At 35.3% G+C, this 27,604-nt stretch overlaps 4 protein-coding genes across 7 annotated transcripts; 1 reads left to right on the forward strand and 3 right to left on the reverse strand.

Annotated features, from left to right (window-relative positions):
• Position 1: 1 nt before the first annotated feature.
• LOC108200353 (uncharacterized protein At3g61260) lies at positions 2-2,339 on the forward strand. Its single transcript, XM_017368476.2, has 3 exons — positions 2-1,480; positions 1,578-1,659; positions 1,735-2,339. Exons 1-3 carry the CDS (start codon positions 681-683, stop codon positions 1,942-1,944), a joined length of 1,092 nt encoding a protein of 363 aa, XP_017223965.1. The 5' UTR covers positions 2-680; the 3' UTR covers positions 1,945-2,339.
• Positions 2,340-2,398: 59 nt separating this feature from the next.
• On the reverse strand, positions 2,399-10,342 carry LOC108202937 (urease). 4 transcript variants are annotated; one of them, XM_064084070.1, is made up of 19 exons: positions 10,206-10,342; positions 9,863-9,999; positions 9,703-9,776; positions 9,323-9,368; positions 8,863-8,968; positions 8,252-8,394; positions 7,675-7,785; positions 6,813-6,976; positions 6,291-6,663; positions 6,091-6,199; positions 5,484-5,623; positions 5,183-5,320; positions 5,009-5,100; positions 4,769-4,898; positions 4,532-4,690; positions 3,819-3,986; positions 3,489-3,623; positions 3,119-3,190; positions 2,399-3,004 (listed from the first exon to the last, which is right to left on the reverse strand). In XM_064084070.1, the coding sequence occupies exons 2-19, from the start codon at positions 9,986-9,988 to the stop codon at positions 2,783-2,785; spliced, it is 2,508 nt and encodes an 835-aa protein (XP_063940140.1). In that variant the 5' UTR covers positions 9,989-9,999; positions 10,206-10,342; the 3' UTR covers positions 2,399-2,782. The 4 variants fall into 4 exon arrangements, with proteins under 4 accessions (XP_063940140.1, XP_017227058.1, XP_017227056.1 ...); XM_017371569.2 differs by having other exon boundaries at positions 9,863-10,009; positions 10,206-10,335; XM_017371567.2 differs by having other exon boundaries at positions 2,636-3,004; positions 8,252-8,402; positions 8,829-8,968; positions 10,206-10,339.
• Positions 10,343-14,339: 3,997 nt separating this feature from the next.
• LOC108200417 (adenylate kinase 4) lies at positions 14,340-17,859 on the reverse strand. The gene is made up of 6 exons (XM_017368555.2): positions 17,631-17,859; positions 16,602-16,747; positions 16,334-16,453; positions 16,062-16,229; positions 15,532-15,621; positions 14,340-14,655 (listed from the first exon to the last, which is right to left on the reverse strand). Exons 1-6 carry the CDS (start codon positions 17,731-17,733, stop codon positions 14,554-14,556), a joined length of 729 nt encoding a protein of 242 aa, XP_017224044.1. The 5' UTR covers positions 17,734-17,859; the 3' UTR covers positions 14,340-14,553.
• Positions 17,860-18,444: 585 nt separating this feature from the next.
• Positions 18,445-26,090, reverse strand: LOC108200250 (probable pre-mRNA-splicing factor ATP-dependent RNA helicase DEAH4). The gene is made up of 16 exons (XM_017368344.2): positions 25,835-26,090; positions 25,432-25,524; positions 25,229-25,333; positions 24,724-24,941; positions 24,577-24,629; positions 24,341-24,457; positions 23,274-23,365; positions 22,318-22,404; positions 21,930-22,144; positions 21,740-21,832; positions 21,448-21,571; positions 20,533-20,680; positions 20,126-20,195; positions 19,685-19,845; positions 19,238-19,413; positions 18,445-18,892 (listed from the first exon to the last, which is right to left on the reverse strand). Exons 1-16 carry the CDS (start codon positions 26,038-26,040, stop codon positions 18,745-18,747), a joined length of 2,106 nt encoding a protein of 701 aa, XP_017223833.1. The 5' UTR covers positions 26,041-26,090; the 3' UTR covers positions 18,445-18,744.
• Between the last annotated feature and the right edge of the window lie 1,514 nt (positions 26,091-27,604).

A 27,604-nucleotide genomic window follows, 5' to 3' on the forward strand; every position in this document is an offset into this window, starting at 1 on the left:
TATACTTGTATGGATCTGTTCTTGATATCTTCAAACTGACAGTCACAAACATCCATGCTCTCAGTCTCAAGCTCCTTTTTTTTTATTCTCTCTGTTTCTAGCTAGCTGTCACATTTTGCATCTATCCTAGGTGAGTTTCCAGTTTACACTTAACTGCTTTCTATCCATTTTACACTTGAGCTTTGTGGATAAGTGGCTTGCAGCTTTCTTTTTATGCTCTGCAAATTCTGCAGTGCAATTCTTTTTCTTGCAAGCAAGTGTGTATGTAGGTAGATTGTGTTTCGCGGATCGATTGCTCGGAGAAGATTAGTGTTGCTGCAAGATAGTGCTTCTTGGAGGGCATTTTTCTGAGGTCTGTTACTTTCTTACAGTGCTTCTACTGAAATGAGTGTTTTTCTTTTATGAAATATTCTGAAATGAGTGTTTTTTCAAGGAAGAATCTTAAAATAATTCATTTTGTAATTGTGTGCGAGTTTGCATCTGTTTGTTTTAGTATTTGAGTCCTTAAGGCTTTAGAGATATGCACAAGTGATTGTCAAGCATAGTTGAAATAAATTTAAGTGCGCGGATTATAAGGCTGTGTGACACGGGTGAGTGTCGTGGTGTGGTTAGATTTGGGAAGAGAACGAGTGGGTTGATTATAAAGTGATTTAGAGAAGATTGAAATATATTTGAGGGAAATGAGATCGATAGAGGATAAGGGGATCTTGAATCTGACACCAACACATGAGATTTTGAGTAATGGTGTGGCTAATTTTGAGTTCCACAAAGCGAATGGAAAGGGTCGTACTTCTCAGCATCGAACAGGTTTAGGGAAGCCTACACCGTCAAAGTGGGATGATGCACAGAAGTGGTTAGTGAATTTGTCGAGAGGGGGAGAGAAAAGCCAGTCTAATAATGCTCCGCGTAATTCAAATGCTGATGACAGGAGACTGATAGCTCCGGTGCCAAAGAAGGAGGATAGTTCGAGTAGTGATGATGAAGAACTGACTGGATGTGCAGGAGGCTCTTCTAGTAATGCTAGGTATGAGGTAGAAACGAAGAAAGTTGATTATGATGACTCGCGTTGGAGGGTGAATAAACCTGAGAATTCAACTCCAGTAGTTCAATCGATATGTGTCAGGGACATGGGGACTGATATGACTCCCATTGTCAGCCAAGAGCCTTCCAGAGCTACGACGCCTATCAGAGCCATGACCCCAGCAGGACAAAGCCCGGTATCATCTAGATCCACGACTCCAGTACGGGGTCACAGTGGGGTGCAGGTTGTTGATAATGGTCAAGGGGTGATCAATTCTGCTGAGAATAGAGGAGAGGATGGGAGGGCGGGTTTTGTGACTACATGGTTTAGTCGCGAGAGAGAAGCTCCAATCACTAATGTTGTGCCTGAAAACAACTCAGACCAGGCTAAAAAGCTGACACCTCTGGAAACTCGGGCAATGGCCTGGGACGAGGCTGAACGTGCCAGATACTTGGCGAGGTACGTGCTTGGAACCAGATAACTGTTGCATTGTTTTCATTTCGGCTGTATGAACCTTATGTATGTTAAGATATATGTCTGCAACTTGATTATGCAGGTATAAACGAGAAGAGGTGAAGATCCAAGCTTGGGAAAATCATGAGAAGAGGAAAGCGGAAATGGAAATGAAAAGAATGGAGGTATTACAGTCTGTCAATGTACTTCCTACAAACACTATCGGCCAGCTTCTAACTCCCTCTGATATGTACGTGTAGGTGAAGGCGGAAAGACTCAAGTCCAGAGCACAGGAGAAGTACACAAACAAGCTCGCTTCAACAAGGAGGATCGCAGAGGAAAAACGTGCAAATGCTGAGTCTAAACTAAGTGAAAAAGCTGTGCAGACTTCAGAAAAGGCCGATTACATAAGGAGGACAGGGCATCTGCCTTCCTCCTTCTCCTTTAAGCTACCTTCTTGCTGCTGGTAGCGCTTGTTGTAAATTCCTTACGTATTTCCCAGTCAATTTGTGATCCTAGGCAACGAGACTCGAATCTGCAGTTTGTACACTTCAGGCTGTAATATCAGTCTCAGTTCTTTGATGTTTACAAGCCGAAAACTGCTTCTTACAACGTCGAATAAATTCTGAAGGTCCTCCTCATCTGTCAGCTATCACCTGTCAGCATCGCTTTCGCTTTACTTTGCCAGCATTGTAATCTAGACGCTGAATTCATTATTTATGCACTGTATATTAGCTAGTGTCCGTGGGATCAATGATCAAGACACTCAAGATAAAAACAGAGTGTTCGTTTGTGTTCACAATCATGTTATATGAAGCTGGAGCTGAAAATGTGCCACATATATCAAGTTAATATAATTATTTCATTTTCCTTTGTCAAATGGAACAATACATGTGAATAATAACTATAATAGTGAGAGCTGAGTTATTCTGACAAGTCCATTTTAGTATAAATGAAGCCATTCGATTTCACAATATCCTTTTAATACAAAGTATAAAATTTTGGTCCCAAGGAATACCTAATTCATATGCATCTGAACACAAAAAGAGGATGCATATAATTACTTTCTCGGAGGCTTAAACTCCGGCCTCTTATTGTCAATTACAGAAAATTAAATTGTATCTCACACATGCCTTCTTGGAGACTTATACTTCGACCTCTTATTGCCAAGAATAGAGGAGAGCTTCGTGGCACTTGATAGACAGCCAAGGTTTACAGCTTAATTAAGCTGTCTTCATATACGTGCCAAAAATCTTGTGCATTCATGTTGCATAAATGAGTTTGTATGGAAGTTACTACTGATGGTTTCTAAAACAGGAAATAATTTTTAGAAAGGGGAAGTTCAGTAGCTGCATTGCAGGTAAGGGCAACACCGTCTGCTGTCACTAAATATGTTTCAGGATCGACCTTGATGTCTGGAAGTGCATCATTCAGCTTCATGTCAAGTTTTGTGAGTTTCCTGACATTGCTGACTGCTTCTACTCTCTTGTTGAGCCCATATGTGTCTTTTATACCACAATCAACTGCTGCCTGCTTACGAGGTTGGCAGGGATTGGATCAAATACAGTTATGGTATGAAATATTTAAATGCCAAAAATGGGAATGATGTATTTAAATAGATAAGATAATGGGAAAGGACAAAACCTTGCTAACAAATGCCATGGAATTGCTGCTTCCAGCTTTGCCAAAAGCTCCGAACATGGGCCTCATGATAACCTGCCAAATGGTGATTCAGCAAACATTAATTTGAGTTTAGAATGATGCCGTGTACTTTAATTCCATGACCAAGAGTGTGTGTATATGTTGAAATATAGCATAAGATCCAATTGGGAGGTTTTAGATGGACTGGTGCTCAACATGGTATCAGAGCTCTGGTTTGGCGGAGGTCTATAGCATAAGATCCAATTATGCGCAAAAAGTACTGTTTAAATTCTAATACTCATGTATGCACATCAAGATACTTGAGTTTAGACTTTAGAATTAGACACCTAATTAGGTATCAAGATTCATATACCGGTTGAGGAGTGGGGATGCTAGCATTTGGATCCCCCATGTTCGCCCATGCAATTTCACCACCTTTAATCACCAGTTCTGGTTTGGCCCCAAAAAAGGAAGGTTTCCAGATAACAAGGTCGGCCAACTTATTCACCTGCATAAGCACTTACTTCAAATTAGTACGTGGTAGTTCAGATTGCACGTTGCAGTAAAAAAAGTTAAATGAGGGATAATATGCAATCTATACGGGGGTGAGCCTGTAAAGGCTTATCTTATCGAATTATTGTTTTATACTATGCCTGTTATTCAATTAATATAATATATTAAAATTCCGAGAAAGGTAGCTTACCTCAACTGACCCAACACAATGAGAAAATCCATTCGCTATTGCAGGATTTATAGTGTATTTTGCTATATAACGTTTAATCCGAAGATTATCATTGTCTGGTCCATCACCTTCAATTGGTCCTCTTGTCAATTTCATTTTGTGAGCAGTTTGCCACGTTCTGGTAATCACCTGGTAAAGGAAGGTATTTTCTTAGGACAACAAGTTCCAAATTTCATGCTACATAAGAACTTATTGCCTTCATGCATTATACATAAAACTATAGAAGATGTCACTGTCAATTTCAAGGGATAGTAATTAGAAAATAAATTTCTTTATATAATTCTAACCATGGCGAACTTGAACCTAGAACCTAAGTTACCCGGACTCGGCTAAAAGTGTCCAACATGGATACGTGTCGGAGTGTCGGACTCGGCAATAATTTGAAAATTTTACATGTTTTTGGCTTAAAATAAGTGTCGGAGTGTCCATACCCATGTCCGAGTGTCGAGTGTCCGACACGGGTACTCGAGACAAAATGAAGAGTCCGGGTAACATAGCCTAGAACTACAGATTGTTGACATGATTATAAACAAGTAGCAATTCTACGATATAGATGTGTCAAATATTAAGTTACATACTATAATGCATTTTGCAAATCTAATATGTATTCCCTACACATGTGTTAGAAGTGGATAAATATAGTTAAGCAATTAATATATAGTCAATTAAGAAACCTCTCCAATCCGACCCATAGCCTGTGAATCAGATGATATGATGCTAATAGCACCCATATCATGCAAAATGTCTTCAGCAGCTATCGTTTCAGCCCGAATCCGAGATTCAGCAAAAGCAACATCCTCCGGGATATCCTTGTCAAGGTGATGGCAGACCATCTGTATGCAACAGATTAGTATATGAATACTGAATATTTAGGTAAAGAAATTTGGCAAGATATTGTGATATCAATCTACCAGCATGTCTAAGTGTTCATCGATAGTATTTGAAGTAAAAGGACGTGTTGGGTTTGTTGATGAGGGAAGAACATTTTTGACACCACAAACTCTGATAATATCCGGAGCATGGCCACCCCCAGCACCTTCGCTGCACAAAAGTAATGATAAGTATATTAACTTCTATTGAAATATGTAGGATGCAGTAAAAATGGCAGTGTAGGGGTAAAGTTACGGGGTTTCAGTATGTGGATAGTATACCTGTGGTAAGTATGAATAGTCCTACCCTTAAAAGCATCAATTGTGTGTTCCACAAATCCAGATTCATTTAAGGTGTCAGTATGTATATTAACCTAACAAATTCCAAAATTAGCTAGACTGAAGTAGAATGCGAAGTTATGGGGAAGGTGTAGAAAATGTCACAAAATTAAAAACCTGAATGTCATACTGATCTGCAACAGTCAAACAATTGTCTATTGCAGCAGTCGTAGTTCCCCAGTCTTCATGGAGCTTCAGTCCCATTGCACCAGCACTAATAATTTCATGTAACCCTTCTGGTTTAGAGGTATTACCCTAAAAAAAGGTAAAGTAATTTACAAGGCATACATATGTGGTAAACTTAAATTATCAAGGAACTCTATTTCATATAAATATACAAATATATATCATGCCCACTTGACAAACCAGAAAAAGAAGCAACTACAATAATATAAAAACTTATAAATAATGATCATACTTTTCCAGTAAAACCAAAATTTAGTGGCAGTTCATCAGTGGATTGCAGCATTAATTTCATATGCCATGGTGCCGGTGTACAAGTGGTAGCACGAGTCCCATGGGAAGGTCCAGTTCCACCTCCCACCATTGTTGTGATACCTGCACTTCACAGGATTATGAAGAAAAATCACAACAGATATTGAAAAAGATTGCTGTTTTGATTCTTTAATACCCCCAACCCCACCAGTATTTTTCAAGTGCTGAATAAAATTGTTTATTCTTAAAAAGTTAATCTTATGTGATATATACAATTTAACGGGCTTGATGTTTTAAACGCAAGAGTTAAGTCTGGTCCTAGTGCTTTCCTAAAACCATTAAGCCTGTTAAAATGTTCATAATATATGAGATTAACTGATTTACTCTTTTAAACAACTTAACATTCAAGCTGTGTTCGTGTAGATAGAATGGAACGGAATGTGGTGGGAATAGAAGAAAACAACGAGAAGCATAGAGATCGGGGGAGGGGGGAATACTTATCGAAGGCAGCAAATTATTACAAGATTGTTAATGTCTGTGAAGCTATGTGCTCTTTTCAGAATTATCATTCCTAATTATTTTAATCTCACCACTTGCGATTGCTTCATGTGCCAATTGTGGGCAAATAAAATGCACATGACAATCTACAGCTCCTGCTGTAACTATCATTCCTTCTCCAGCAATAACCTCTGTATTCACCTTAAATAAGAGACCATATATAATAATATTAATGACCCAATGGCATGAATTAAAATTATGTTTTATGTTAACATTACGAGACAGAACTCACCCCAACTGTCATGTTGTTCATAACACCATCCATGACATCTGGGTTGCCTGCTTTCCCAAGAGAAACAATAATACCTTCTTTAATGCCAATATCTGCCTTGAAAATTCCTGTAAAATCTATGATAACAGCATTTGTGATGACTGTATCCAGACTATCAACCTGATTACACCCACAAGCCTGCCCCATTCCTTGCCTTAAAACTTTACCACCTCCAAATACACATTCATCACCATAAGCAGCATAATCTCTTTCAATTTCTGCAAATAAGTCAGTGTCGCCAAGTCGAATTTTGTCACCGGTTGTTGGACCGTAGATGTTAGCATAGGCCTCACGGGAGAGTACAGTCTCACAGTCTTCTACCGTAGCAGATGCTCTGCAAAACAGTGTTAAATCAGGGGTTTTGTTTTATATTTCTCATGCTGCCTATTTTCGAAACATGAAACAATTGAGCAATTTGACTTTTTAGAATGTACAACAGTTGTGAGAGAAAGAAAAATAAGGTACTAGAAATGTTTTGTAAACCTATCAGTCATTTCTTCCAAGTGACCAAACCCCCTCTCAAGTGCCCTTTCCATTGTTGCTTCAATATTTGCATCATGGAAATGACCATCAGCAATACCATTTCCTCCTCGAATAATTTGCTTACCACTTATTTGTACTAAAGTAACAGTTTTTGCATCGCCTGGCTGATAGAAAGATTTATTTGTCAAATTTTACATGTCCAATCAGGTGACTAGCTAACAGCAGTGAAATAAGTGTCCACTTAGCCAGAATTAATATCCAGTAAAACATGAAGAAGATCGGTGTAAACTGATCATTGTACATACGGATGCAACTGAACCTTAAATTCAGTTTCAACCCAAGTACATGATCAACATCTGGACAAGATAACATATATTGAACTGCCACTATATTTTGAACAGCAGACCGTGAGGGCTACAAATAATGCATATTAGTTATGTGCATATTGAAGGATACACATTATATTTGACATAAAAGAGCAAGCTCAAAACAAAAAAGAAAAAAAAAAATTGATGCAACACTATTTTTAGTTTTGGTTCTGTGTACAACATGCCAGAAGTTACACTCAAGTCAAGTTTTGTTTAGCTACACGGTAAGCATGGCGACTCTGTTACTATTGTCAAATAACACAATAAAATTTATCTGTTGTGGGGGTAAAGTTTCTTTGTATTGCTTTAGGAGGAACTAACAGAGAAATTTGTCTTAGAAGAGGTAGGTTAGATGGTAATAACTAGCAAGTATATCAGCAGAGACTCACAAAAGCTCTTAGTCTTAGAGGTAGAAAAGAATATCAAGAAAATTATACCAATTAACAGATATTAAAAGGGGATCATCTGCAAACTAGGAATTCTGCATGCCTGACCTCAAATCTGGTAGCTGTTCCTGCTGGTATATTTAAGCGCATCCCATAAGACTTTCTTCGATCAAAAACTAAGTAAGGGTTTACGTCGATAAAGTGATAGTGGCTACCAACCTGCAAGACAGAAAAATTGTCAACACTGTCAGAATATTACATTTCTTTCAAACAGAAGAGGATAAAATGCTGTCTTAGTAGATATTTGCGGCAAAAACAGGAATACATGCAAGTCTTTGTTATGTATGAATTCAGTTCACATAACATAGCATACAAAATGAAACAGCCTATTCTAGAATGAACGAAACATGTCTGATTTAAACACAATTTCAGTATTTTAGTGACAAAAGAATATTTACAGCTTACAATAAATATTTTCAACAAATAATTGCCATAGTTTTCAACAGTTATACAAGTGAATTGCATGATGAATGAACCTCCTGAAATAATAGGGGATATATCCAAGCACAAATGCAAACAACTACTATGATCAGACAGTAAGAACTTCCATCTTTATGATTACAGAGCCTGTATTAAAAAGATGTTATGTTATAGAAGTATGTAAACATGTGTGTGTAATACCAACCTGAACTGGTCTATCTCCAGTGTTTTTGACTCTTAACTTTATTGTTTTCCTTCCGGGATTAAGCGTAATACATCCTGCTCCAAACCTGATTTCACCGGGAATTAGATCGCCTTCCACACTGGGAAACTTTTCAAGTGAAGGAACTGCAGAACTAACACCCTCGCATTAGAGCCCTTCATATAGTAAGGAGGAACCAAATTCATGTGCAATATGTTCCAGTACACTTTAAGGTACATGATCTATATATATTACAGTTCTAATGTACTTAGCAAAAAATATGACTCACGTTATGCAAGCATCAGGAAATCATAGTACAGTGAAGAGCTTTTTTGGAAGGGGTTGATACCCAAGATCATTAAATAACAATATGAAGATGAACATTAGAGTATTTCGCTGGCTTTATATAAAAAATGCATTATAAAATCTGTAAAAATGGAGGGATTTAGTCTTAGTACATGTATGGAACGTATCATTTAAACCAAACATCTAAAATGAAATCCTCTGAACACATGTGAACGTATAAATTATCAATTATATGTAAAAAGCAATGAGTATATAGTAAATCACAGTCACATACTTGTCAGATAAATAATAGCAACAAATGGTCCCACCTGGAAGGAAAGAACCTTGCAAAGCAAGCTCCAGATTTCCGTTTTCACTGGATATCGGATAATGTACCGTGATTAACTTTGTACCATCAGGAAAGGTTCCCTCAACCTAAAAGTACAATGAGCATTGCTATTTAGATCAACTGTTTTGAATAGCATAAAAACACGATAATATGTAAAGATAAAACATATGCAGAGGAAGAATTTCTAAAATTAAAAAACTGCAGTGATGATTTCAGATAAGGGTTAGTAAAAACGGTTCTTAATGAATTGCTACATGTACACTAAGAGCATTCAATCCGTCCTTGGAAAAACAAACCTTACATTTAAACGCAGATGACCAGAGAATTCTACAAGTGTTACGCATACCACTATAGAGTGGATGCGGTATAGAGAATTCTCAGTACATCTATTACTTACTAGAAAGTTCAATAGAATAACCAGTTGGAGATAAGTTTTATACCTGCACGGAATCCAACAGGTGAGGAACAGCTGAAAGAACTTGTCTCCTGTTAACAGATAATGCATCTATAAGATTAATGAGTGTATTGGGTAATAACTAATTTTGACAGCACAATATATCCTCGTTTCCTGCTTATATGGAAGTTTCATGAATTGCAATCACAGATCACTGGCAGCAATATATATGCCATGAATAATTTACATCAAGTTGATTAAAATACATTTGTATCCATATGTAAACTTCATACATTCCCACGGACAACTAAAGCCTTTCTTCTCTTAGAAAATGGGACTTATTTACTTACTCAAACACGACTCATATTTTACCCTACACAAAAATCTTCAACTCTACTCGAAATTTAAAACTAGTTGAAACCATACCTTCCTAAAAGCTGTCTTCCGATATCCATTAGTTGGGCAACACTCTTGTCTCCATCGTGTACAAACTCCAAAATCTGACAACAACTAAATCGATAAAACAGAAGACTTCCACTCATCTCGTACATAATTACTTAAACAGAAATGACAAGCTTATCGGAACCTGAGTCGCTATGAGTGCAACAGCTTCCGTGTAATTAAGCCTTAGGCCGCGTGCGAGGCGCTTCTGAGCGAGAAATCCCGCATTGTGCAGCATTAATTTCTCGATTTCTCTGGGAGCTAACTTCATCTTCAATCCTCCTAAAATCAACTAATCAATACCAAAAGTAACGGCACACAACTTAACAGAATCAATCTCCAAAACTCGAATAAGAATGAATCTAACTACTTAACATAAATAAGTCAACGTAGATTGAATGAAAATAAAGATCGAATCAAGTGATGTTTAAGATAGTAGTAGTAGTGTAAGTAAGCGATAATGATGATGATTTGAGTTGCATGATTACCTTTACACAAGTTGACTGAATAACTCAACCGGGGCCGCCACTGCTGACGATTACGCAAAATGGAAATTATCCGAGAATATTCAATGGCTTTTTCAAACCACAGTCTGTCGGCTCTTAAAAAATTTCAGACTCCCCCCTCCTAGGTACTCCCTCCGTCCCGCCCAATTGTTTACATTGGGTTTGGGCACGGAGGTTAAGAAATATGTATAAAGTAGTGAAAAAGAGGAAGAAAAGTGGGTGAAGTGGTGGGACCCATCGATTTTTAATATATAAAAGAGAGATAGTGGAGTAAAAGTAGTGTGAAAAGGAAGGAAAAGTGATAAAGTGGTGGGACCCATTAACTATTTTGGGAAAGTTTTGTAATGTAAAGAAATGGATGGGACGTCCAAAAGAGGTAACTGTAAAGAACCTGGTGGGACGGAGGGAGTATTTTTAGTTACTTTAAATTATTATTATTATAAAATATAATATTTATTTTTCTCCAATTTTATTCATTTAGATTTTTAATTTATTATTATCAAATATACAATTGATCCAATTTACGATAAATTAATTATATATATATATATAGAGAGTTTTACTCCAATAGAAACCTCCTTATTCTAAAAACCAGAAACTATCACTAAATTTCTAAGAGAATATCACTAAATTCTCAAACAACCCCACTTTCTCCTTCTTCTTCTCCAACCCACCAACCCTCCACCCCACTTCCGGCAGCTTCACCCTACCACCCCCGCCAAGTCTCTGCTACTCTCTCCACCTCCATGCCGCCCGACCCTCCATAGCCACCACCTCCATGTCGGCCTCCATTATTTATATCACCACCAAATCCAACCCCCCTCCGGCCTCCACCTCCACCTCCACCTCCACCCCCACCCCCACCTCCACCTCCACCTCCACCTCCACCTTCGTCCTTACCTCCACCTCCGTCTTCCTCACCTACAGTACCGTATATCTAGCTTAATGCCGATTTAAATTCCAGATCTTTGCCAAAAATCTGCCGGACAAAGCTAAAGGCTCCTTCCATGTCCACCACCTCCATCTCCACCTTCACCTCCATTATCTCCACCACCGCAACCACCACCTGAATCGGCAACTAGAACAGATTCAGAAATTCTGGGCAGTTTCCGCAAGTTTTCACTAATTCGTGCAACACATATCACTAAATCGTAAAGAGAACATCACTAAATTGTACTAAGGATATCACTAACTTGTATTGGTTTCTAGTTTTTATTTTAAAAGTGGTTTCTATTTGATCATGAGCCTATATATATATCTATACTATACTATAATAAGCCAACATAGGTATAATTTGTAGTCGTACAAAATTTTGGTTTGGTCATCTCATTTGCAACTACAAGTCTATCACGTGTAAACTTCTCCTACTCTTACAATATTAAAGAGTTTTATATCGTTTAAATTACAAACACTTGAGATGTAGTACAAGATAAAATCTCTACTAATTCTTTTAAATATAATTTATATACTATATTATAATAAACCGACATTGGTATAATTTATAGTCGTCCAAAAAATATAATCAGTTGATAAATATAATCTGGTTAAAATTGAATTCATCAATACTAAAATACTAATAAGATGATGTTGAAATTTAAATTATAATTATTAAATTACAAATTCTATATCCACCCGTGCTTCGCACGGGTTTAAAGGCTAGTACTATACTATAATAAGCCAACATGAGTATAATTTGTAGTTCAAAGTTTTAGTTATATTTTTTGGTTTGGTACTCTCCTTTTGGTACTACAAGTCTACAAATGTTTTGGTGGTACTCTCTTTTTAGTACTACAAGTCTACAGATATGGAGTATATTAGTATTATATTGTTAAACAGTTTCAAATAATAAAAACACTTATAACAATCCATTATCATATAATATTTCATTAAAAAATTTATAATGATGTTATAAATAAAATTATAAATATACAATTTTAAATAAAAAATTATAATGATGTTATAAATATACAATTTTAAATATCTTTCTTTTAACAAGAACCTTCGTATAACTATTTTTAACTTTGACGTGTTCTATTTTAATATAAACACGAACAATTACATAACATTTTCTAACTCTAATCTTAAAAGTTATTGTTGTCAAAAAAACCATGATTACAAATTTACGTTGTAATTCGATTGATTAGATTACTGAATCTTTTCAAAGTTATTATACGATCGGCTATGTTTGGAAAAGATTTGAATTTTCTGATTTTTTTATTTTCAAATCTACGTGTACTAAATTCGGATTAAATGTACTAAAATCCTAACACACACACATATGAGGGTTTGTCCATTTTTCAAGTAATCGGGAGAAAATATAGTCAGTTGAATAATATAATTTAATTAAAATTTAATCCATTAATACTAAAATACTAATAAAATGATGTTAAAGTTTAAATTATAAATAATAAATTACGAACCCGTGCTTCGCACGGGTTAAAGGCATAATCCAAAATGAGTATAATTTGTAATCCAAGGTTTGTTTGTCTAGCGTGTGCCCATGGGCACATGCTAAACACGGAAACTCATAAATTTGATGTATTTTGATTGGTGTGGTTGGTGTGAATGCGCCGGGGGGGGGGATCATTATTAAAGGGGTATAAGCCAATCAAAACAAGGAAAAGTCATCAAATTTTGTGCTTATTGTGTGCCCATGGGCACACCATAGAAACACCGTTTTTGGTTTGGTACTTTCCTTTTGGGACTACAAGTCTACAAATGTGGAGTCTATTAATATTACATTGTTAAACAGTTTTAAATACTAAAAATACTTATAACAATACATTATCATATAATATTTCATTAAAAAATTATAATGATGTTATAAATAAAATTACAAATATATAATTTTGAATATCTTTTTTTAACAACAACCTTCATATAACTCTTTTTAACTTTAATGTGTTCTACTTCAAGATAAACACGAACCATAACATAACTCTTTCTAACTCTAATCTTAAAAGTTATTGTTGTAAAAAAAACCAAGATTACAAAATTACGTTGAAATTCGATTGATTAGATTACCGAATCTTTCAAAGGTATTACACGATCGGTTATGTTTGGAAAAGATTTGAATTTTCTGATTTTTTTTATTTTTAAATCTACGTGTACTAAATTCAGATTAAATGTACTAAAATCCTGATATGAAAATATAGCCAGTTGAATAATATAATTTAATTAAAACTCAATCCATTAATACTAAAATATTAATAAAACGATGTTAAAATTTAAATTATAAATAATAAATTACTGTTATGAAATGGATGACTTTTGGCTTTTAGTTTTCTCCCATGACCTTTGGCTTTTAGTTTTCTCCCTTTAATACAGGAAATTTTTGACCTTTCATTTGTACCCCAAGACCTATATAAAGGCACTTGTATGTATTGAGAATGAGTAAGAAATTCATAGATATTATCACATTCTCTCCCTTTTAGCTTTATAAAATACTCTCTTATATCATATACACCTCTCTTGTATTATATTCATAATAGTTACGAATTATATATCTGCCCGTGCTTCGCACGGGTTAAAAGCTAGTATATATAATCTTTCAAAACGTATTTATGTGCTACTAATTAATCTACGGGAAGACTCGTTTTTTACCAACAAGTTTTTCCGACAAAAAATTCTTATGTTTTTAAGATATTGATAGACGACATGTTTCCTCTATTCATATAAAAAATAGATACAGGATCTTTCAACATTAAAAATCCGCGGATAGATTAGTGTAGAAAATAATTATCAAACATCCGGACTCATTTACTATATGCTTTTCTAAAATTATATATTAATTTTTGAATTATAAAAATGGGAAGAACCGAAAAATGCTATTCATATCAAAAAATTCAACTTATTTTGACATTTTTCATAAACATCTCTACGAAAACAACTTAACCTGTCTAAATTTTTTTTACTTATTCTTGCATTTTTCATAATTATGCTAGTATGGTGTCCGTGCAGGATTGTTATGTTTCTCTTCATCGAATTGAAATGCTTTACCCAGAACTAAAACGTTCAAAGATCATTGAAATCAATCACAATTTCTAACAAAACAGGTCAGCATTTATAAAGCAAACCAAGAGGTCTCATAATGATTAGCGGCGGAGAACACCTACAAGCAAAAAATACTTCATGGTATTTGGGGGTTTTATTTTAGGAAAGTTACAACATTATCTTCACTTAACTCAAAAGGAGACGGAGCTCGAACAGCCTGATAATAAATGAAAAACGCTATTGCAGAAGGGGCAAAGCCGACCCAGTAATGTACTGGATTACATCAGGAAAATATTTCAGTATTGCTTTTAAAGTATAGGAAGAGCAATGATCCTAATCATGAAGACAGAACTTTCTGAACCTCGGATGTGACCTCTTTTGGGGGCTTTTCTGCAGGAAGATGTGCGACAACACCCTTCTTTACATAGTAGTCTATGACCTACACACATAAGTAACAATGCATTAAGAAAATGTAATCATACAAAGAACTGGAAAAATAGGAGGAAAAAGATGTATTGTTTTGGAGAAAAATTGTAAAACTTAATCGCCCTTTTACTATTAAACTTCATCCCTTCTGTAAAAGTAGGTAAAAGTATACCCAAATTATAATGTTAGGTGGTTGGAAAACTGAAGGATGAAGAACAAGCCTTGGTAAGATAGACATCAACTCTCATAGGAGCAATATTACATTACAATCACTCATTATCTGATGCTGATTGGCTAACTGCAAGACCTCATTCTATCAACTACAAAATACAACTGCTTATAATTTTCAACAGCTCATGCCATCACAAGTCACTGTATGCACCACAATTATATTTCTTACGAAATGCAAAACTTAGAATTTGATTTTTGGTAACTAATAATTTGTCTTCAGTGATGTACGCATAGAGACTTGCATGTAAAATGCTTGTCTCCTAAAAAAACTTGAGTCATAATGTATAACCTCGAGTGAAAAAATGGAAGAATAGAAGTGCCTCCATCGTAAATAATCCGTCTTGAGTTGACTATGCTATATTACTTTCGCTATTAAAACAATATTTCTTCAAAAACAGCATTACTGTTTAGTAAACCTCCTAGGGGCTAGGTTCATGTACTATTGAGTGATATCCTCAAGGATACATAGAGAGATGATCGTTGAACCAAACCTAACAAGTCAATGGCCACATGACTTATATCGACATTAGTATGTACTTCAAATTTTCTCCTTTCAGTACTTATATCTTTAACCAATTAAATTTAAAATGCATAACACATCCAGAGAGGCTATGATACTGGGGGTGGTTAAAGTTATTATTTGATGATGAAATCATACCGGTTCAGTTTGCCTGTGGAATGCTTCCAGCCTTGACTTAAGAACTTCTGCGGTATCATCTTTGCGTTGCATCAGTGGCTCTCCAGTAACCTTTAACACAAGGAGAAAAACCAAATAAGAACTAGTTTTCATACCGTCAAGCAGTAACTGGTCATTATTCCATACCACGACTGAGTAGGAGTTTGCAAAAATGGATTTGAGTAAGAAGTCCAATTAAGGACATGCAAAGTAAGACTTATATATATATATATATATATATATATATATATATATATATATATATAGAGAGAGAGAGAGAGAGAGAGAGAGAGATAATGGAGTATGTCATCATATTCAAAGTTTCACAGGGAGGCATTATATGTGACAAGATATTGCATACATCAAAAATCAGAATATACTCCACCATTAGGCTGTGTTATACTTAACAAGATATATAAAAACAAATTTATCATTTAAGTCCTGCCAGAATACCATCCATTTTTTTAGGTGAAAGAACTGGGAAGGAATACATCTAAGTTCTAACAACTTACATCGTCAACACCAGGGGCTTTTGGAGGTGCAAATTTAGTGTGGTAACTCCGACCACTTGAAGCGTGTATCCAACGACCAGTGATTCTCTCCTCCAGTATAGCATCATCAATTGCAAAATTGAGCACCTTATCAATTTTTGCTCCCCGCTTATCGAGCATTTCATCAAGCTGCAAGAAGATAGGGTTAACAAATTATTTATATGATCAAACATATAATGCCTCCACAAAGGTTTATGTGTGTTTATGTGTAGGTGGGAGGGAGCAAAATTTACCTTTTCTGCTTGGACAACTGTGCGAGGAAAGCCATCAAGAATGAAACCCTTCTGACATGAAGGCTTCTTCATAGCTTCATCGATTATACCAACCACCAAGTCGTCAGAAACAAGCTCTCCCTTAAAAAAAACAAAAAAAACAGATTTATGCTTATGCATTTCGATACATGATGAGTAAGCAGGAGGAAACTGTAGAAGTTGTAATAACTTTGACAATAGAAAACAAGAACTATTACTACATACAGAGAACAATGCATAATAAGCAAACCTTGTTCATGGCTTCCTTAGCCTTAATGCCAAGTGGAGTTTTAGCTGCAACAGCTGCTCTCAGCATATCACCAGTAGCCAAGTGGCATAAGCAGTATTCATCCTTGATGATAGGTGATTGGGTACCCTTGCCTGACCCAGGCGGACCTGTCATTCATATCTAGTTTCCCATTACTATGCATTCCTTAAATAATAGGCTTTTAGAACAAATATCTTTGCATAAAGGACATAGAGAAATATGTAGATTATGACAAGACTTTTTGCTAGCATAATCAACATGCCAAAAACTGAATAAGATTAAAAAGACCGCTCATATTCCATAATCATCCTTTTACATCCGATAAATTCATTATGTTTATAAGTTAGAGACAGGAGTTGAAACTTGAGGCATATTTCATATAAAATGGTGGCACCTACATACAGAGATTATGCATTATAACAATATTCGGGCCTCTTATTTAACAACCGGAAGAAAAAACGGATCTGGGATTGAAAAGTTGCGGTCTTCTAGGTTCCGACTCCGAATGAACCAAACACTGTGAAAACAGAATTAGAGATTCACTCATTTGTATACATCTAGTAAATCTTGTTTCTTCCTGCATTCTGTTTATACAAATTGAGACTAGAGCTACCCATGTGGCGATAAATGCTCATTCCTTCCTACATCTAATCTCCTCGGAAAATTGTATAATTAAAAATTAAACCCCCCCCCCCCCCCCCCCCCTCCAAAAAAAGTAAACAAACAACAAAACCTACGATTTGCATAAAGTAAGTTACTTTACAAAGATTTACCTAAAATCAACTATAAAGTAATAGGAAAATGTCTAGAGTGACAGTGAGAAAATCATAATCCACAAGGCAATACACATTACTCGAGAATCGATAGGGCACAACAAAACTAAGAGATCTCCCAACACGAGTTCAATTAATTAGTAATTAGTCCGCGAATCACAAAATTGAACATAAAACAACAAGAACGCTAAAACATAGAAAGAAATGTAGCAAGTTGAAGTGAAAAGAGAACAAGTACCGATAAGAATGAGGCGCTTGTCGGGCTTAGAAGCACACTTCATGCGACGGAGGAGTTCAGACATCAAGTCGGTTGTTTGGACATCTTCTAACGAGCTCGCCATGTTCTGTCTTGGGTTTCACGCTCTGAATCTTGAGAAGCTGCTCAAGCTGCTGTTCGTCAAATGTTGTTTGTGTTTCTGGGGTTTGGGGTCTGTTTGTTTGTTTATATCGCTTTGTGTTCCAGATTAGGTGTACCAACCAATGAGCCTTTAGTTTTTTTTTTCCTTTTATTTTTCTTTTTCGGCTAATTTTGTGTTTTATTTTTCTATTTATTTGCTTTGACTATTGTGAAATTTGACGGAGTGACCCAGGCTTCTTCACGTCTTTTATTTTATATCTGTCAGATCTGGAATTATTTATAGCCCACTTGTACTCAGTTATGATAATTAAATTAATATATGCGGTTCTAAGCAGGAAAACGCTTATTCGAGCTATTAATCAATAAATCAAAAGTTAATCCGGAAAATCTAATATATATAATATAAGATTATTTGAATAAATAAAATATTTATACCAACATAATGAAAATAAAATAAATACTCTATAAATTAGTTGTTTTATTTATCTTTACGATATCCATTTAATTAGGATTCAGTACTTCTATTTTTATTTAAGTTTTTATATTTATTATTGACAGTAAATGTAATACAGAATGTTAACCATCTAATTATAATTTTGAGCAATTTTCTGAAGAAATGTTGAATCAGCACCTAGTGCCGAATGAAAAAAATTGAGCATCTTTTCATATAAGTTGCATTATTACTCGTAGAATATTGGAGCTTAAATAGCTATAGATGGAGCCGTGATTCCCTTGCAAAATAAACAAGCACTTTCTTTACAACAACATATTCGTCAAACTTCTTTCTAATCTCAGTTATTCATGTCGTCTATGATAAACAGATTGCAAACATCTCACTTCTGCTGTGCCAAAATTATACATCCTGTACTTTTGCAATGGTTCCAAGCGAAATCAACAAAATTTCACTTGATAATTATCCTAAATGGAACCCTCACCAATCAATGGTATTGCTAAGTTGCCTGTTAGAAATTGTCAGTCCGATTTCTCAGTACGCCTATTTATTTGATTTCCGTGCTAAAAAACGATCCCGGGCCGCTTGTATTCTATTGTCACGGTCATCAGGAGCCCCGGCAGAAATCTCTTGTTTGGGAAAGTTTGAGTTGCTTCCTTCAGTTGCTTCCTCAGGTTCACCAGTACCGCCACTGTTTAAGATGTCAAGGTTCAAACTCAACAGCAATTTCAAAAAGTATGCAAATATTTGACATATACTCCCTCCGTCCCCCTGGGTAGTATACATTGGGGGACGGGGACGCGGCACGGACTTTAATGCTCCTGTAAAGTGTAGTTGTGTAATTTATTTTTAAAATTTTCTTTTTCTGAATTAAAGTTTGGATGTTATATTTTTATACAGAAAAAGAAAATCTCAAAAATAAGTTACGGAAGTATATTTTATAAGAGCATTGAAATGCGTGTCGAGCAGTTGAAAAGAAACGTATACAATTAAATGGGACAGAGGGAGTAGTAAAAAGCTAGAAGAACCAGCTTGCCTGAGTTTGGGAATGTTCATTTTTTCGAGCTTCTTCATGATGGAAGATGCCCACTTCATCTCGATTGCACACACATTACGCATAAACGGTCTTGAAGTGGCTATAAGTTCATGGTATACAACATAATTAGGGAGCAGTCCCTCGTCATCTGTCCTCAACACAGATGATGGATGTACCTGAAACAAGTAAAAATGCCAGTAACAACCATATTGCGAGCAACAAATGCCAAAGACATTCAGAGATTATAGCCCACTACACGAGTTTCAAAGCTCATGTCCATCATAACAAGCAGGAATGGCTTGACCTTCTATTTTTAGTTCCCAGTTGAAGTAGATAAAGGAACAGAATGAAATAAATGGCTTTGAACTCTTATGAGAATTTTACTATGTACAGGAGTTAGTAAATCTATATTTATTATGTGTTTATGAATATAATATTTCCTTCTACCTGAACCAGTTGTGACTTGAAGCCAATGGTTCGGTAACCATTGTGCCGAAGCATTCGCTCAGCAAGCTGACCCGCATAACCAACACACAAAGCCTTTCTTAGGTCTTTATAATCCTCTTGACTATCTTTCCATCTCTTACTTCTTATTACATCTAAAGGTCCTGTTACAACCAGGCAAAAAAACATTATTAATATGCTCTTGCTTCGTTGCTATTATGAGTAACAACACAACGTATTTTATTACAGAATTATTGAATCCAACTGTCAGAAATCAACTTGTACATTAGTACTGGTCCATGAAATTTAAAACGAAATTAATTTAACTAAACTTGGCATCTTCAACTCATTATAAATGCAAGTTTTTCTTAGAGAAATATGATCGTTGTCTTCAAACATCATGACGTAAAACAAACATAAAAGCATCATGAGTTCATGACTAACCTTTTGCAATTTTCTGCATTATTTGACACAGCTGTTTCCGAACATCTTTGACAAACTTCATCCCCCGCACCTACCATCAGCAAGTTCGAGCAAATTCAATTTCAATGTAATAACTAATAACATAGTAAGAGGTCAAGTGCATCTACATTTTCCTCCTAAGTGATGTATAAAATTCAGGGAATACATGCATGTGCACTCATCAATGTAAAAAACAGGGGGAAATTATAGAAAAAGATTAATTCCTTGTGCCTTAAGTATAAATTGAAGTCTGCAGTAGGTTAAGGACCGTAAAGGCTGCAACTCATTATTCTGAGCTCCCTATTGTTAAATTATGATATGTATGTAGGATTGTAGGTGCTAAGAAGGGTTCTTAGCTACAGCTTCTGAACATGATTATAATACAATACCTGTAAACCGTTGTCTTTGCACCAATCTACAGCATAATCAGTCTGATCCCACTGCTCAAAGATTTCTAGCAACTGGATGTGATCACCCCATCCAGAACCATCAGGAAGGTCTGGAAGTGGCTGCTTTCTCTTCTTATCATTGCTTTTGCTGCAACACAAATAATATTAAGATTTTTAAAAAAAAATACAAGGGAAAGTATGAAGGACCACACAAAATAACACACTCAAAAGATGAAACTATATACTGTATTTTCAATAGGGAATCATCAAGATGGAGGCAAACTTATTAGAAATATATCCCAAACTTCCATGTAAACTCATCAACGTAAAAAAACAGGGGGGAATTAAAGGAAAAGATTCAGTTTTCGTGCTTCAAGTATAAATTGGAGTCTGCAGTAGGGGTGCCAGAAAGGAAAAGATTCAGTTTTTGTGCTTCAAGTATATATTGGAGTCTGCAGTAGGGTAATGGCCAGAAAGGTGATTGATACACAACCAATGAACTATATTTGAAGAGCTAAAAAATGCTGGGGAGTTCCTGTGCTTGACTTTTATACGACATGAGAGATAGCCCTATAATAGGGAAAACAACTTGATAATTCCATATCAGCTCAAGAGGCATAAATATATAACAGTTGTATCAAGTATAAATGTTGTTTTTCCTTCCCTTGCATCTTCAAATTTAAGATGGTCATAAAATTTTCGATGTGCCATAAATAGATTTGAGTTTGCCATATTATGACTTATTTTCTTGCAAGGTGCTAAGGCTATATGATAGCATCCATATAAATCACTTTGTGAACCACTGATACATATAATGCAAACCAAGGCATATCATATAAGAGAGAACTTGTGAGGAACATGAAAAGGAATTACAGCATACATAAAAAGAAAAACAATAAGCATATACTATTCTACCTTCGTCCAGGAAGCAATGTTGTTTCTGCAGACAACATGGCAGCAACAGTTAAAGCTTGAGATAAGCAACCATACTTATTTGCCTCAATTAAGGTCCGTGAAAGTGAAGGTTCCAATGGAAGTTCTGCAAATTTATAGAGGAATCAGCGATTCAGGAAGTTCTATTTTTCAGGACCGTTTCAGTAGATAACACTAGTGCCGCCATAATAAAATATACATAGCTTCTAATTCATTTGTTTTCTGATCTTCAATTGCATGCTAGCTTATCAAAGAGTCATAGAAGAAAGCATACCTGCCATGGTATGACCTATTTTAGTAATGGACCCATTATCATCTATAGCATCAATGAGGTATAATTGCTTAAGAGCATCTTCTAACGATTCAGCTGCAGCAAAGCATTACCAAATTTAGTACTTTATAAACAGACAAGCATCAAGTTTTAGAGGAAAAACAGTGAGGACAAGGCATAAAGATGTGCTTACATGAAGGGGGATCAAGAAAATTAAATTTAAGTATATCAATATCAGGAAGATCCAATGACTTCAAATAAAGAACACTGCCAGCTAGAGAAGACCTCTGTATTTCAGGAATTGTTGCCTCTAGAAATTCCTCATTATAGATTATAGATGGATATAAACGGTAGCACTTCCCAGGACGTGTTCGACCAGCTCGTCCTGCACGCTGATCAGCTTGCACCCTACAATTCAAAAAAAGTATACTTTAAATATTTATACAGTTGCTAGAGAATCGAATGAGCAACTAATTAGTTGACCAAAAAAGAACAGAAGCTGCATGAAACAAATGAAATAACAAATATCAACTTTCTACACCGACTCAAGTGTAGACATTTAAAAGATAATTACATTCTACCTGCTAATTTGAACAACATCAAGGGAGTACATGCCGGTTGATGGAATGTAATGGCGTTGCTTCACATATCCAGAATCAACAACATACCTATCAATTCAAAGAGTTTAAAAAGAAATCAACTAATTAAACAACCAATTCATAAGTAAAAACAGAAAGAAACAACAAAAACATGTGGGGGAAAGTATAACAGATCCAGAATTTGGGAAAATTAACACGAGGACTATTGGCAAGTCAAAATGGAAACTCTGGAATTATTTGTGGAGGTTTTTCAGGTACTTACAATTATGTTTGGATTATACAGAATGAAACAGCATATATTTTGGGAAACAGTAATAGCTATGCACAACCACAAAGGTTTGCATGTTTGTGATTATGGAAGGTACCAAAACGTGGCATCTCAATTTACTGCTTTTACTTTCTTCGATCTATATACTGTAATTGATACGTTTTCAAATGGCTTGTATAGTGATTATGGTCACTGTCATAAGCTAAATATGATTATTACGGTTCTTCAAAAGACTATAGGGCAGCATTTTAATTAGCATGTATATAGATATTAAATTAAAAATCAAGTTTTCCAGCAGCAGTAAGGTTGCTTATTGTGCTAGAAGAGATCTAGAGTTCAATTCCCATCTCCCCTAACCCCTAATAATAAAATTATATTAACCGTCCATACATACTTTCATAGCTTTTTATTTGATATCTGGAAATGCTACAACATCACGACTCCAACCGCCAAAGAAGTTTCAGCTATGTTTGTAGCAACAATATATTCCAAATAGATCTATATTGTTTCAAAATTATGGAGTACCTACCAAGGGTGCATCTTGTGGAGGCTTAGATTTCAATTCTCATCTCACCCCCCACTACTCAAAAATATACTAACTGTCCAAATATATATTTAAATATTTTCATAGCAAATAACTCGATATGTGGAGGTATTACAGTATACTTACACGACACCGTCAACCGTCAATGAAGTTTCAGCTATGTTTGTAGCAACAATGAATCTCCTGCAGTTTGGAGGTGGAGGACTAAATACACGTATCTGTAGGGAGGAAGTGAACATCAGGAAAACGGATGAAAACTTTGATAAGGTTAGCTAGTAGAGAAAGTTTTCTAATGCCTTATATTGTTAATTTATATAAGAAACACATACCAATAGAATAAACAACTATCTATCAATTAAAAGTTTTAATTTAAGGAGCATACTATAACCATGCTAATGCAGATAATATATATGGGAAAATTACCGATTTCTTGATAACAGTAGATACATGAAAGACAACTAGATCATTTCATATTAATATAATTGCACAAATACATTAGTAGTCACCAAAAATAGTGTCAACCCACTAAATGCATATAGCATAATTAAAACCTCCAATGCAGCAAACCAACATCCTTCAAATAGATATTGGGTTCAATATAGGGTTCCAAAATGGTCTTCCACATAATATTTTCGATATTATACTATCAGATGAACAAGACTCCTAAAATAATGAAACAGCAAGTGAACCCGAGATTTGGGACCCCTGGCAGTACCCTCGGCATACTATCACGATCATATTTGTGCCTACAAGAAGCACCACATGAGTGAACCATTTATTCACTAGACAAAAGATTCATTTATGATGGCTAACTGCTCAAGGATGTTTATCTAAGATAATAGAGATGATATAACGGGACCATCGTATATCACACATTAGATTCTCAGCATCTATGTGACCAGTACTCTTCATTTCACCACCAATTCTGTATTGAAAACTTAAACATGGTAAAGGACACTCGAAACTTCATTCAATAAAAGACATGTAAAACTTTCACAATATAGCTGAGCCGGCAATTGTACATGCATGATGCATCCATGTTCAAAAGGGAGCCAAAACCATGGACTGACAATGACATAAACACTTCCTAAATTCCTGGAGTTAGTGGATTGCTGATTGTGGTTTGTAAACTGATGGGGGTAAATGACAATGACACATCGTGACGATAGTTTCACTTAGAAGGCATGATTTACCTGAAGCTCAGGTGGCAAAGATCCATGAAGAGGTAAAACTATAGCATCCATGCATGATCCTTCCTCTAGACTCATGATTTTCTCCTCCAGCTTCGACACTAACTTCTCTATGTCATCCTATTAAATGTCAAGCAAAACAATGATTTGAAGAGGAATTCTTAAGTTTGCTTAGAACAGCCTGATAAGTGATAAGTGAGATCTATTTGATGGAAGAACACTAATAATACAATGTTTACCTGCCCGGTCATGAATATCAAGATATCGCCTTCAGGCTCCCGAACGTGTATATCTGGTAAAGATTTGTTAATGCAAATGCATGAATGATGGCATGCAAATGAAAATCATATACTCGCTAAATGGAACAATCAGTTATCAACGCATACCAATAGCTACTTTCAGACAAGACTCGAGATAGCTTTTGGGACGCTCTGAACTGTATAGAATTTCCACAGGAAATAATTTCCCTGGAACATTCAGGATGGGGCAATCACAGAAGAACTTTGATACTTTTTCCCCATCAAGGGTAGCTGAGGTAATTAAGACCTTCAAGTTGGAAGCTCGTAGCTTGATCAATCTTTTCATAAGCCCTAGCAATATATCCCTAAAGAGGCGTATTATACTATATTAGTTACAGAATAGATAAATAGTTAAAAACAAGGGAAGATTGGAAGAAAGAATTGGAAAATATAAATACACACCCACGCATTAAAAAAGGTTATTAAAGTATCTCACGAAGAACAAGATTCCCAATCACGTGACACATGACAGAAGTTGACAAAAAAGAAGATACATGATATAAGTTGGCGGAAACAGACATTGTAGGGGCGAAATGTGTGACATAGATTAAAGTGGAAACAACTAAAACAAGGTAGAGAAAAAGTCTCTCACGTGTTTAGACTTCTCTCATGAGCTTCATCCAGGATGATAACTGAATATTGCTTCAGTTCAGGGTCTGAAAGACTTTCTCGCAGAAGAACTCCATCAGTAAGGTATCTAAGCACGTCATATAACAATAACCATATCTTAGTACATTTATTAAATGTAATTAACACTGAAAACAAAATTTAACTTCCAGAACAAAAATCATTTACTTAATACGAGTTTTCTCAGAAGTCCGATCCTCGAAGCGGATAGAGTAACCAACTTCCTCCCCTAGCCTAACACCAAGCTCCTCCGAAACCCGTCTGTAGATGGTCAAGACAAACGAAAATCGTTGCATAATAGTAGTGAATAAGTCTGATAAAACGAGTCAATCATGAAATTCAAGAATTGTTAAATGCGCAAGTAATCCCGAATATACATAAGCAGTTTCGTACAAAAAACTATAAATTAGTTACGAAATCAATAGCAGGCTAATTACAAGAGTGCTACTTTAACATTCAAACTTCAGTTGCATTACAGTACCGGAATGTAGAGATAAGCTAATTATACAATTGACAAGTTCATAATAGTAATAAAATAAAAAATAATTAATAATAGTGATAGAAAAAAGACCTAGAGACGGTGACGGCGGCGACACGGCGGGGCTGAGTGACGGCGATGAGACCGGAATTAGAATAGCCAGAGCGGTGAAGAATTTGAGAAAGTTGAGTGGACTTGCCGGAACCAGTTTCTCCGATGATGACAACAACGGGGTTGTTTTCGACGGTTTGTTTAATTTTGTCTTCGAACTGTAGTATCGGTAGTTGTTGTTTAGCCATTACAGTTCAAGCAACCTCCTGCCCCGAGGTTTATATTAGGGTACATGTCACGGGTGTTTTCACGGGCATGCCTATAGGCATGTATATTACAAAAAGGCATGCCCAAATGGCATGCCATTTTCTATTAAATATAGCAAAAACTGTTACATCATTACAAGATTGATACTAAAGTGCACTTACAAATATAACAAAAGTTTGTAAATATTAACAACAGAATTTAGTACAGTGCTAACTTATATTAGTAGTTTATCTAATATTTTCACTAAAAAGAGTGCCCAGCTTGGCATGCCCGTGCCGCTGTGCCATCAACCCTAGCCTTAAGCATATAATTATGATGCGGTAATTTAACTGTAAAGTTGGACTATATTTAAAATTTTAAATATTTATAAAATATAATATTTATATAAATTTTATTATTTATAATATAAAAATAATATAAAAAATTAGTAAAATGGCATGCCAAATGAATAAAAGGCATGCCTAGGGCATGCCCAGCTTGGCATGCCCAGCTTGGCATGCCCGTGCCGCTGTGCCATCAACCCTAGTTTATATTCAAGAATCTATTTGAACTTATAAGCAGAACGTAACTATTTTAAGATGGGTTAACACGCAAAAAGATCATTGAACTCGTGGTCAACTTGCAATTGGGTCACTGAACTTTGCAAACGGATATGGAATTAGATTTAAATTGCAGTCAACTCACTGAACCAATAAAAAGTTGCATTTAGGTCACTGCGCCGTTAAGTATATCAGTTGACTTTAACGGAATCCGTTAGAAAATTTAAAAAAAAATTTGGAAAAAAGTATAAAAAATTGATTTTTATAAAAAAATTTGAAACTTTTGAAAAGCTTTCAAAAATATGTAATTTTTTGAAAAGTATGAAAAAATGTAAAGTTTTCACAAAAAATCTCGAAAATTTAAAACATCGATAAATTTTGGAAAAAAAGTCTGAATTTTTTTTAGTTTCAAAAAAAAATTTAAATTGCGATAAACTTTCATTTTTAAAAAAACCATTTTTTTTAAAGTTTTTTCAAAACTTTCAGAATTATTTTGAAGTTTTCAGAATTTTTAAGCAAATCAAATTTTATATTTTATCCCAGAGTTTTTTTTTATTTTTTAACGGATTCCGTTAAAGCCAACCAATACTTAACGGCGCAGTAACCTGAATGCAAACTCTTATTAGTTCAGTGAGTTGACTGCAAATTAAATTTAGTTCTGTGACCCGTTTGCAAACTTTTTGAGTTCAGTGACCCGACTGCAAGTTGGTCATGAGTTCAGTTACCTTTTTGCCCATTAACCCATTTTAAGATTAATGGATCTTCATTGTCATTATTTAACAGTTGAAAATCATAACCTGAAACTGTGTTTCCGGCTCAAACTTCAGTTTAAAATTACGTTTTTATTTGATATTATAAACACGAGATAAAGTTACGTTTTTTGAAATGACATTTTGAATATTTTTTGAAAAATGACTATATAAATCTTTCAATGCTGAATAGCGACTTTGTAAGATCAACACCCCTTTATAATAAGAATGAGTAGAAATGATTACTAGGAAAAATA

This window comes from Daucus carota, chromosome 9, assembly GCF_001625215.2.
Source record: "Daucus carota subsp. sativus chromosome 9, DH1 v3.0, whole genome shotgun sequence".
NCBI classification, from domain to species: Eukaryota; Viridiplantae; Streptophyta; class Magnoliopsida; order Apiales; family Apiaceae; genus Daucus; species Daucus carota.

Bases quoted from the DNA above. Each gene is read 5' to 3' on its own strand.
- LOC108200353 (XM_017368476.2), top strand. From the start codon at position 681: ATGAGATCGATAGAGGATAAGGGGATCTTGAATCTGACACCAACACAT. The intron at 1,481-1,577 runs GTACGTGCTTGG...TTGATTATGCAG, and splicing joins CGTGCCAGATACTTGGCGAG to GTATAAACGAGAAGAGGTGA. The intron at 1,660-1,734 runs GTATTACAGTCT...ATGTACGTGTAG, and splicing joins TGGAAATGAAAAGAATGGAG to GTGAAGGCGGAAAGACTCAA.
- LOC108202937 (XM_017371567.2), bottom strand. From the start codon at position 9,988: ATGAAGTTAGCTCCCAGAGAAATCGAGAAATTAATGCTGCACAATGCG. The intron at 8,969-9,322 runs GTATAAAACTTA...TTGTACTTTTAG, and splicing joins ACCTGTTGGATTCCGTGCAG to GTTGAGGGAACCTTTCCTGA. The intron at 5,624-6,090 runs GTGAGATTAAAA...TGTGAAGTGCAG, and splicing joins ACATGAAGCAATCGCAAGTG to GTATCACAACAATGGTGGGA.
- LOC108200417 (XM_017368555.2), bottom strand. From the start codon at position 17,733: ATGGCGAGCTCGTTAGAAGATGTCCAAACAACCGACTTGATGTCTGAA. The intron at 16,748-17,630 runs GTACTTGTTCTC...TATGAATGACAG, and splicing joins CAAGCGCCTCATTCTTATCG to GTCCGCCTGGGTCAGGCAAG. The intron at 16,454-16,601 runs GTTTGCTTATTA...GTTTTTTTTAAG, and splicing joins CTAAGGAAGCCATGAACAAG to GGAGAGCTTGTTTCTGACGA.
- LOC108200250 (XM_017368344.2), bottom strand. From the start codon at position 26,040: ATGGCTAAACAACAACTACCGATACTACAGTTCGAAGACAAAATTAAA. The intron at 25,525-25,834 runs GTCTTTTTTCTA...GACCATCTACAG, and splicing joins GCCGCCGTCACCGTCTCTAG to ACGGGTTTCGGAGGAGCTTG. The intron at 20,681-21,447 runs GTAGAATAGTAT...TTTGTGTTGCAG, and splicing joins ACATTGCTTCCTGGACGAAG to CAAAAGCAATGATAAGAAGA.